The 12,063-nt window shown below is 39.2% G+C and overlaps 1 protein-coding gene across 2 annotated transcripts in view; it reads right to left on the bottom strand.

Annotated features, from left to right (window-relative positions):
• Window positions 1–12,063, bottom strand: part of PDE11A (phosphodiesterase 11A) — a 379,748-nt gene that overhangs the window by 158,445 nt on the left and 209,240 nt on the right. For both annotated transcript variants that reach the window (XM_047873318.1, XM_047873319.1), the window contains exons 7-9: window positions 11,027–11,102; window positions 8,247–8,314; window positions 7,412–7,504 (exon numbers count right to left, since the gene is read on the bottom strand). In XM_047873318.1, the coding sequence (XP_047729274.1) occupies window positions 7,412–7,504; window positions 8,247–8,314; window positions 11,027–11,102 (237 nt within the window). The remainder of the gene's footprint in view (window positions 1–7,411; window positions 7,505–8,246; window positions 8,315–11,026; window positions 11,103–12,063) is intronic.

Genomic DNA, 12,063 nt, shown 5'->3' with positions numbered 1-12,063 from the left:
TAGTGGCTACAATGGGGAACTAATAACCACATAACCATTTGAGGGAAGTAGTTCATTTGGGTTTCCTCTTTCTCCTTTCTTCAAAAGAAGTGTTTACATAATGCAACGTATTTTCAGTAAAGAAGAATTTACAAATGGGAACAATTCCACCTCTGCTGATGTTTTGAATTTGGTCTTGTAATTGATAACCTATATCCATTGAACCTGCAAATAAACAAGGATTTTCCAAGGGTAGACATTTATCATTTGGACAATCACTGGATCACGTTCTGACAGTAACTTGGTCTGGAAAGCCATTTTGGTATATAACAGCATGTTTACTTTTTAATTATTTGTTAAAAAAATGTTTATTTATTCATTTGAGAGGGAGAGCACAGTCGGGGAGGGGCAGAGAGAGAGAATCCCATGGGACTTGATCTCACGAACCATGAGATCATGACCTGAGCTGAAATCGAGAGTCAGATGCTTAACTGATTGAGCCACCTAGGTGCCCCGATAACAGCATGTTTAAATGGGACTCTTTCTGTCTGACTTTATAGTTGAGAACAACAGATACTGCATTCTAAAAGGAGGGGCTAGACCATCTAGGCTACTAATACAGGACTTGGAAAGAAGATGTCCCAAGCTAGTTCTGCTACCTTCAAGCTAAGGTGCTTTGTTGCCCATCTCTGCATTGTGTGAGACAAGGGAGATAATTCTCGAGAGAACACAATATTAAAAATTAGAGTTTTTTGAGGGTTCTTTCCAGAAAACCACTTATAGAACTTAATATGTATTTCCCCAGAGTGTGGTGTGGGACCAGTTACTGATTCATGCCTAAAAATTCTAAAGGTTAGTGGGCAGGAAGAGAGGGCTGCTTCGTGCAACCTAATGGTCCAACACATGTGGCTGTCCAGGGGCCAAATGGATCTGTGAAAGATGCACAGGCTTAAAAAGACTCAGATCAGGAAGCATTGAATGGATGAACAAAATATGGTATATTCTTACAGTGGAATATTATTCAGTCCTAAAAAAAATAAGGAAATTCTGACACAAATTACAACATGAATGACCCTTGAAGACATTATGGTAAGTGAAATAAGTCAGTCACAAAAGGACAAATACTGTCCTTACATGATACTGATTCCACTTACATGAGGTATGTAGAGGAGTCAAGTTCATAGACATAAAGTGGAATAGTGGCTGCCAAGGGCTAGAGAGGGGAATGAGGAGTTAGTGTCTCATGGGCACAGAGTTTTAGCTTGGGAAGATGAAATCGTTCCAGAGATAGGTGGTGGTGATGATTGTTCAACATTGTGAATGTTATTTAGTGCCACTGAACTGTACACTTAAAAATGGTAAATTTTATGTTGCGTTTATTTGACCACAATAAATAAAAGAGAAAAACGTGGGCCACCAGAAACCAGGGCCTGAGAGACAATTATAACCTGTCAGTCAGGAGAGGTAAACCCACATCAGGGACTGACAACGGGAGATTTCTAGGCTCCAGAATTCTCTGACGAATTTATGAAAGCAACTCACAGTTAAAAAAAAATGTTGGTGCTTGACACAGAGAGCCTTGAAACCAGGTTAGAGTATGAGTTTGCTCTTTATCCTACTTCCATCTTGCTCTCTACGCCTGTCTTGGGGAGGAGGTAAAGTGAAGAAGAGTAAGGAAGCCCACTATGACCTTCTCCTGATCATAGCTTCTAATCACAGGGAAGGAGAGGAGCTCGGAGGCTATTTAACACCTGAGTGTGTCACAAGAGCCATGTAACATACCAGAGAGTTCATCCAAGAGTAGGGAAGTTTGATTCCAGAGAGTAGGTCTAAAGGAAGAGAGATGAAAAATAATGGAGTGACATTCTGTTGGCATCCTGAGTCTAACTGTGTCAATCACCCAGTTAGAGAAAATTTTCCCCTTGGAGCTTAGGAGATTACGCACGGTGGAATCATGTCTTTCACTTCCCTCTTTTTTCCTTATCTTCAGGAAGCCAGGTTGGCTCCTTAATCATCATCGAAAGAAATACCTGAGGGGAGATGATACCTTGGAAGAGATCCCCCCTAAAATAAGTAAACAGAAAAGATTGGTCTTCATGACCTATAAAGGAGAAAGGGAATACAGGGGTGTGCTATGCAAGTCTGTGGTCAGCAAGACTGCCAATAAGGTGACTGCCACCTTTTCCATCACAACCTAAGTTTTTCCCTTTTGGAAAGCTGATACAGCAGCCCAGAAACATTATTTGTGGCTGTAAGCATTCACTTATTCAATATACTTTTGGTTTTATAGGTAAACCACCGAAAGGAATAAAGAATAGATAGCAGAGAATAGATAGCATGTTCTAGCAGAGGAAAACATACAAAGTCACAATTAACGATAACATAGGATGAAGTCAGGAGCAAGTAAGCATGGGATTAGAAGATTTATAGAAAAGATTACATTTAAGTTGAGCTTTGAATGACAGAACAACTTTGAGGGGAGGCAGCATAATTGGAACAGAGAATAACTGAAGCAGGGAAGGTGTTAGAGATCAGATGGCAGAGAAGCAGGTGGCTGATCTGTAGACTACGATGTAGGTGAGTTTGTAAGTAGCACAGAATGCTCTGAAAAGAGAAATGAGAGCCGGGGGCAGGAAGATAGTTTGATATGAAATTTCAAAGTGCCCCAAGGGCCAGGAAGTTGGTACTCTGATAGATAATGGGGGAATAATTTAGGATCCATGAGTGGATGAGTGATGCAATCTGAAATACGCTTTAGGAAGAACAGACAGGTGGGTATTACGATTGTTCCGTCAAGAGGTAAGGAAGCCCTTAAGTAGGATGGCTGCTATGGCTATTGGAAAGGAGGAAATGGATGGGAGAGGCTTTGGGGAGGTAGAATAAATGGGGCTTGACTTCTGACTACATATGCCCTTTCTACACCCCCTGTCTGACCCTCGTCACTTTCCTCATCTGGTCATAGAGGGGTATTAGGTGTCCCTTAATACACTGACTTATATTTTCCGGAAAATTTCTCATCAGCATCCAGCAAGGCTTCATTTGCAATATATATGAAAGACACCCCAAAGGACAATTCTTGGTGTGCAAAATGAAGAAGTAATATTCTGATTTCCATTCATGTTGTATTTGCTCTGTATTCTGGAATTTCAGGTGAAGTTTCCCTCTTTTATCATGGGATTCTTACACTCAGAAAATGTGAACATACATTAGTATACTTCCCGTGAAGCTCTTGGCACTCAGACAGAATGGAAATCAGGAGAAAACAATTAAAGTTATGAAAAATGATAGTAAATTCCCCTCTTTGTTCCATTATTCAGCTTTAAGAGCATCTCAGCTCTCTAAGAGTCTTAGAGTATTAGTTTTATATATTTAGGAAACAGACTTTTAAATAGAATTATGTAACTAAATTATAAGAACTTAAGAAAAGCAATAATCAAAACAATAGTGCTTTATAATTCAATTGTTAAACAAAATCCAGACAATGTATTAGTCACTTCATTTTTTAAAGGCCAAAAAAGTAGAAAGCATATCATATGTTTATATTTTTATTTTTCACCATTTGTGGATTAGGTTAAAATGAGCTGAAGTTGCCAGTATGTGGCAACGGGGAAGAGACCCCATAGCATGGGAGGTCTTCTGGGGAGGCTTTGCCCTTGGGGATGTACAGCTTTTGAAGACCTGCATAGCTATTTTTAACATGGGAAATTCTGTATTTACAGTGCCTGGTCTTTTCTGTAGAAACATATAGGGCAGTGGGAAGCAGAGGCAAGCAGTAGGGGCAAGGAGTAGGGGGCAATGGCGAGCAGCGGCTCACTGCAGCCCAGCAGCTATAGCTCCAATGCTGCTGGGATGCTCAGTGGTGGAACACAGGATGCGCCCAGGATCTGGGAAATTGGGGATCTGTCTTCAGCTCAAACTTTAAGCAGGAAACGATCTTCCTCATAAAAGGGGCAAAAAATTACACCTCCTCCCCAGCCCCTCAATCAGAGCAGTTTTATAAGCAATTCTTGGGCAGAGCATTCAGAACTCAGTGCAGATTAAGGGCAGCAAGCGCTCTGGTTAATAGAACAGCCAGCTTTTATTAAGTGCTAACTGTAACTAAACACTCTCTAAATACTTTTCCTGCAACTGTTTTATCTCCCTGTTAAAACACCTTTCTTACCAAACCCATCTAACACGTGCAACAACTGAGATTGCGAAGTTAAGTAGCTTCCCTAAGATCCACAGCTACTGAACACAGATTCAGTCCTAACTAGACTGATCAGACTAATGTAAAAGACAAGGCTCCAAATCTTTTCCTTGCATTGCCTCTCACTCAGATAAAGCCAGCAGCTTCCTGCAGGGGATACTGATACACAGCAAGATGTGCCTTAGAAGTGCACTTCCTGTGAACCCTGGACACTTCGGCAAGTATCCGTAAGACGTAAACTTCCCAGAGAACAGGAGAAATACTTCCAGAGAATGCACCAAGGTAGTATTTTTATTAAAAATGCCTGAGAGAAAGGATTCTTAAAAGACAAGAGAATGCTGTGCTATCTCTCAAGAGTCTCCTGAACACACAGGAAAAAAATGTACTCACATTACCTCTCCAGGCCATGAAATATGTGTGCTCGCTTTCTGGGGAGGGAAAGCCTTCTGGGGTGGTTATTGTCACTGGGGGCTGTGGGATGGATTACTTCCCTTCACTCTTGTTGCCAGCTGAAAAAAACACACTGCAAAAAGATTACGGGGATGGTAAAGCTACACTTAGACAAAGATCTTATGCAAGATCAAGCAGAAAACAACCTGAAGAGAGTAAGTAAAAATGAGACAACACGAGTGGAAGAGGAGCCTGCCCAGATCCAAGTGAGGAATCTTCCCTTAGCCACAATGGAAAAAAAGGGGAAGGTCACCCCACGTTCTTGGGGAGAAGGAGGAGATGATATAAGGATAGCACTGTGTGTGGTTCTGTCCCCTCTGGTTAGTGTGTCCTCTCTCTCTCTCTCTCTCTCTCTCTCCCCTCTGTTATTGTTGCTGTTGTTATTATTATCATCATCATCATTACTTTACCTTAAAACATTTGTTGGATCATTTACATTCCTATCAAGTAGCTTAAATCCTTTATTGGAATAGGCTGGTTATAAATACATACTTTTAATAGAAATATGCACCTTAAATTATATTATTCACATGCATCTATAATATTTATAAATACATAAATTTTAAAAATATATAATCATTCAGAAGCTAATGTATACTATAGTATAAGAAGATCTCACTCCTGAGTTTGGGTTTAGTAGTTCTCAACAAATCATTTTTTGTCTTTGTAAAGCCCTGAGATAAGAAATCCTTCCAGATATTCTTGCATATGCATTCCTGGATGAGGGAGTGGGGTGGATGCCACCCGATCATTAGAGATGGGAATGTGGTATCTGGTGGGGTAGGGGTTGAGTGGAGCAAGGAGGGAGGAAACCAAGATGGCAACACCAGAATTCTGATCGGGAAAGCACACAGAACATGTAAGTCCACACATACAAGCAACTTCTGAAAGGGTGAGACTACCACAATACTTGGGCTGGAAATTTGGGAGTGTCAGTAATAATTTTTGTATGTCAGGGCAGAAGGTGTCAGAGTGGTCTATGAACCCAAATGAGCAATTCATGGGTGAGGACACTGTGGCTGTATTAGAACTTTCTAGGTCGAGGACTAGCGGTGGTGCCAGTCAGAGAGTGGCCTCTCCTTGGTGAATGGCAATTCCTGCTTCAACCCACTGATTCCACCCCCTTCCCAACAGGATGGAGACCCACCAGGAGGTGGGCGAGGAGTGCGTATGTGGGTATATATGAGATGCTCTGTATGTGTGAAGTCCAACACGACAACATGAAGTAGAGTTTGTGTGGGACTAGTGTATAGTGTGTCCTTTTTTACAGATGCAGAAACTAAAGTTTTTAAAGAAACAAAAGCTGAGTGAGGCAACCCTGAGGAGGTCAAAATTTGAAGATGATGGAGTCATGACAACATTTGCTGTTCCAAATCCCTGTCCTTTGTTCTTTCTCACAGTCTATGGTGATTTCTCAGTAATAAACACATTACTGCAAGTAATAATATAGCAATTATTGTCATTACTGTAATTTTGTTGATGGAATATTAAAATCTTCTCTTATATTATCTCATTTAATTCTCACACTTGAGGTAGGTGACGGAGTCAGGATGTGAAAATACTTCTGCACATAGACCTAATGGTCTGTTAGTGATTCTTATTCGTTGCATATCCACAGTTCATTTACTTATTAATTCATCCTGGATGTATTATTTTTATTCCTTGTTGTAAAGATATTACATATAAACAAAGTAGGACTCCGAGGGAGAGCCAAAAAAAAAAAAAATCCTTTTCGTTGGGCAGGGGAATCTCTTTCTTCCATCCTTTCCTTCCTCTTTCTTTCTCTTCCTCCCTTCCTCCATCGATCCCCAAACCATTAAATAAAAGCATTCTCTGTGCTAAGTGCCCTGCTAGGCACTAGGGAATAAGATTATAAAAAAGATAAAATCCCTGTGCTTCCACGGTTCATGGCCTAATTAAGGGTAGAAAAGTATATTGGTAAATAACTAATTTTAGGTCTTTTAAATCTTAAATCAGAGTACTTCAGGTACCACTGTGTTGCTTACTTATCCTCTCCCTCGGTTTTATCTTTCTACCAATATCTCACTTGTTACACAGAATACTTTGAAGACTGTACATGTATTATATTATCATGTTCTAGATAATGTCACATATCATTGATATTTTATCTGCCCTAGTTAAGAAGTATTTCACAGATAGAAAAAAAAAATCTTTGATAATGGCTATAGACCAGAAGTTGGGACAATAGGTCTTGGGTCAAAACAAGGAGATTCAGGGGAGAGCACTATAGTCTTAGAACCTAGTCTGAGAGGAGATGCAGGTCAGGCCTGGGAAACAGGTCGGAGCTCTCGGTGGGATGTATACATGTGTAGTGGGGGAGCTAGATAATGCCCGGAGCAGCCTGTCCCCACCTGGGTCACATGTCTTTGTAGTGAAGTTTTCTTCTGTGGTATGAGAAGTTGTGCATTTCCAGACTATCTATACATATTCAAAATAAGTTCATAACGCATTTAACATCCTGACAATTTATTTTTTGGATCATCCCTTTTAATAAACCTAACACATAAAATCTGTATCTAACTGTACAACGTATATGGATGGCCTTCAAGGAATCTGTGCACTCCCTAAAACTGCATGCAAAATTGTGAGCATATGAGCATTGTTAAGAGTGGGTCTGGCTTTCATCAGAGCCAAACCCATGACTCTAGAATAATTAAAGCCCAATGAATAGGTAATTAGAAATTGAGAAATTAAGGCCCATAATAAGGGCTTTTTTTCTCTCATAAAATTAGGGCTTTTTAGCATGTGATTCGGACATAAATACTGACTTACATCAAGAGCCACAGACTGTTTGGCCCAGGACTTCTTCACTTGATCGTACATAATTGTGTTGTTGATGCCAAGGCCACAGAAGATGACAAAAGCCTGGGAAAGAGAAAGCCCACTAATTAAAAACTGCAATAACTCACTGGCATAATCTAATATGAAAGCAGGCACTCATCAGAAATGGGTCTGAAAATATAATTTTATTGTACACAGAGGTAGGCCTTGGGGAAATATGCACATTAAAATTCTTAATTACTATTGTCATGTAACAGCTTTATAGCTCACATTGCACATGAGAAAAAATTGTTAATTTCATGTCATTGTGGAAAAAATGACTTTGTAAATTTAAAAACATACTTACAGTCTTACCAAATGTGTTCTTAATTCATTTAGATCGTGGACTGATTTTAGTAATTCCATTCCATTTAACTAAAGCAACCTCTTTTTAGTGGCTAGGGTATAAAATATTTTGATGAGGAAACCAAGTGACAATACCCATGAGGTAAACGTGAAAAGGAAGGAAGGTAGATTTAGAACCAGTTAGTAAAGAAGCTGTGAGATGTTCTTGGGTAGAGAAAAATAATCGTGGGGGTTTCATGTTGGTTATTTGTTGGTGCAAAGTTTATAAGGAAGACTGTTCCAGGCCAACCTTTCCAGGTAGAGGGCAGATGGGAATAAACGGAAGCTTGAAAACCCAAGGAAGGTGATGGCCATACAGCCGGCAGAGCTGGCTCAAGGTCTCACGACTATATATAAATGCTTGATAAATTTTGGCAAGCTGCTACCAGGAGACTATAGATGACTCAGCTATAACCTTTGGTTCACAAATTTATTTTCTTACCTCAAAAAGTCGTTGATCTGCGTCATCAAAAGCTTTCCCATCAAGTCTATTTAACACCTGAGCCACTCCTGTGGGAAGAGTTTGGTTTATGTGGTCAGTTTCAGCACTGCTCACTGTGTTACCACAATATAATAAGCCCCGGCTGACTCCATACCTCCCCTAGGTAACTTCAGACACTCAGTTTAATCTCTGGTCTCCCTAGTGCCTGCTGTCTTTAGGAGAGGAGATCTGAGGTATACAGCAATGCAGTCGATCTTCAAGGTTGTGATATCCAAACTGGCTCACAGTGTAGCCTAAAGCTCTACCAGGCATCAGTCTGAATCCTTGAAAATGTTTTTCAAGATGACTGTGCACAATCACTCTGATCTATCGGACACATATATACACATGGACATACACATACATGCAATTAGATACATAATTGAGCTTAACTGTGTAAATACACATGTGTGTGCATGTATATATATAATTTTTTTTATTTTTTCAATCCCCTGGAACACAGTGCTTGAGTGAGGCAGGGTGGCATAGTGATTAAGAACATGGGCTCTGGTGTCACACTGTCTCAGCTCACATTTCAACTCCACCACAGCTGTTACCTTAAACAAGTTACCTAACTTTTTTAGCACTAAAATTCCTCATCTGTAAAGTGGGAATTAAAACGTTAACTATCTCAGAGGGTTAGGAAGATTAAATGAGATAATGTTTGGGGGCGCCTGGGTGGGCTCAGTCAATGAAGCATCTGACTTCAGCTCAGGTCATGATCTCACGGTTCGTGGGTTCAGGCCCTGCATCAGGTTCCCTGCTGACAGCGTGGAACATGCTTGGGATTCTCTCCCTCTCTCTCTGCCACTCCTGACTCGTGCTTTCTCTCTCTCTTAAAATAAATAAATAAACTTTAAAGAAAAAAATAAATGAGATAATGTTGGAATGTTTTAAAGTGAACATTAAAGAAGTTGGGAATTAGGACACCGTCAATCTTCAAAGCAAGGTTAGTTCTGCTTCTGCTACCAATGAGGTACATACAGTTCTAACAAACTTAATTTACGTACACTTCCTCTTTCCAAAGTTCATTTCCAGCACTGTGCCAGATGTCTCAAAACATACAGCTCTAACCAGAAAAACTGAACAATCTTGAAAAACATTCTCCTGTGTCCCCATTTAGTACAAACAAAAAAATAGCTATAATTCTAAAGCATGGTTGTGTTTTTTAAAATACCTAACTTCTCACTAGGGAGGTAAGTCATCATATGCTAGAAGACATATGTCATGAAACACAAATCTTTTAGCATGTAGTAGGCAAACTGCAGTCTTAGTTTTGAAAGCATAACAGATGTTTACTGTTACAAATGAAAGCTATGGGGCACCTGGGTGGCTTAGTGGTTAAGCATCTGACTCTCGATTTTGGCTCAGATCATGATCTCTCCTGGTTTGTGAGTTCGAGCCCTGAGTTGGGCTCTGTGCTGTCAGCTCAGAGCCTGCCTGGGATTCTCTCTCTCCCACTCTTTCTGTCCCTTCCCCACTTGCCACCCCTCCTCAAAATAAATAAAAAATAAAAATAAAAGTTAAAAAGAAAGGAATGAAAAGCTAGGATTAGATTTGAGATTGCCATTGGACACTAATCTCAGAATATTCTGTGTTCATTAATATATAAATATTTTTCTATAAATTAAGCAAATGTATGAAAAAATTCTGTTATGGCTCAAGTCTTGACAATATTGACAGAATACTAAGTTCTTGATAAGCAGCAGTGTCTTTCAGTTTAACAGTCAATGTCAGGGGGAAGCGAAGAGAGGCAAATAGATGCACTGGTACCTAGTCCCCTAGGAAAAAAAATCATGTTTTAATTGTGTTTCAATAATTTTAACTAATTCCTTCACTCTTTATGACTTCTCTAACCACTGACTTCTTCCTTAGGTTTGATACTTTCCTGACTGAGGTTTTGAGGGGAGGGAAAGAAGACCAGGAGGTAGAGAAAACTTAGAAGCTCCTTTGGACCACAGTTCCATATTCCGGGTCAAGTACAGCCTATTTTAGAATCATCCAAACACAAAGATGCATGCTCAGTATATGTCTAATAATACATGTTTTGGGGGTGCCTGGGTGGCCCTGTCAATTGAACATTTGACTTTGGCTCAGGTCACGATCTTGTCATAGATGAGTTCGAGCCCCGGGTCAGGCTCTGTGCTGACAGCTCAGATTCTGGAGCTTGCTTTAGATTCTGTGTCTTCCTCTCTCTCTGACCCTCCCCTGCTTGCATTCTGTCTCTCTCTCAAAAATAAATAAACATTAAAAAATTAAAAAAACTACATGTTCTTTTTCCTTTGCATGTACTCTGTGTGTAAAAGCATAGATGTAAACATAAAGATGTAATGGAAAGTCTGTATAGGAGTTAGGATCCCTGACTTTTAATCTCTACCCTGCTACCGACTCCCTCTGTGATTTTATTCTGGCCTTTGCATGATACCCCCACCTCAATTTCTACAAGGTAAGATAAGAAAGTCCTATTAGTTGATTTCTGAGATCTCCTCCAACTTCAAAATTATTGGTCCTTGGTTAAAAGAATAAATATTTGTTCATTGTTCGGATTAATATTGATTCACTAGGAATCTGCACTTATGAGATTAAACAAAAGAATGAAACATAGGCTGACGAGTCCTGGACATAAAAGAGGGGGGAGCAGGTATCAATTAAAAGGGGCGAGCAGGTAAAAAAGACAAAGTGTATTGTAATGTAAATTTGTCTTTATAAAAGAAGTTTGAACTACTTAGGTAATGTCTTACCAATTATTTGGTGGTTGCTATTCCAAATAGGGACACAGAGAACAGATCTTATGTGAAAACCAGATATCTGGTCAGCCTAGGATATAAGAAAATAGTTAATTAAAATTAAGCAACATTTACCCATTTCTGACTTACAGCTTACCACTCTTCATAATAGACATTTTAAGATCACTTTTAAAAAGATACATTATAATCTATTTTTTAATGCATACACTCACCTGTCTCTTTTAATTTAAAACATCACTATGAACATCCTAAGGGGATCAAGTCCCTACCAAATATGAATCAACCAAATGACCCCATGTCAACACCACCTCCCCCAATCCCTGCAGCCACAGAGAACTGAGTGTAAAACTCTTGATCATGATCACACTACCAGACAAAAATTCTGGCAACTGTTTCTGCCCTGAGTATAAAGCATTTTAATTAAACCAGTGGTCAATGGGCACATCTGTTAGTAAAAGTGTTTTGAGCCTATAATGCTGCCATATGTATAATTAGTTTTAATACTCTATATTTTTAACATCACTAATTTACTATGTACAAAATAATATACAAAAAATTGAAGTTGCAAAAATATACAATAAATGTAGAGGTTCAGAGATCTTCTTTCTTCTAGAAGGCTGTCAGATGACATATTTAAAATATGAAGGTATAGTAACCAGGATCAACAAACATCATTCAGTAAAAGCTCCATGTAATATTAAAACTGATGGTCCACATCTGAACTGTTAGATAAGAGCTACTAAAGACTGACAGGGCATTGGTGAGTTCATATGACCTTGAGTTCTAGTGAGAAAGGTCATCCTGCCATCCCAATACTATAGGAAAAACAATAAGATATCAAGGTTTTAGATCATGATTATTAGGGTAAAAAGGTACTGTAATATTTTAAAATATTCATTGTAGCACTTAAGAGCTACACATTTAAAACATTTGAAATTGGAAGTTAATTTACACACCTAAATTTTATGTTTGGATTGTTTTGGTTTTCCTCTGAGAAAATAATCTTCCAGATGTCTTCTATTCTTGATACC

Source organism: Prionailurus viverrinus, chromosome C1 (assembly GCF_022837055.1).
Source record: "Prionailurus viverrinus isolate Anna chromosome C1, UM_Priviv_1.0, whole genome shotgun sequence".
NCBI lineage: Eukaryota > Metazoa > Chordata > Mammalia > Carnivora > Felidae > Prionailurus > Prionailurus viverrinus.
Note: the sequence above shows the minus strand (reverse complement) of the source record. Positions and strands in the feature narration are given on the sequence as shown.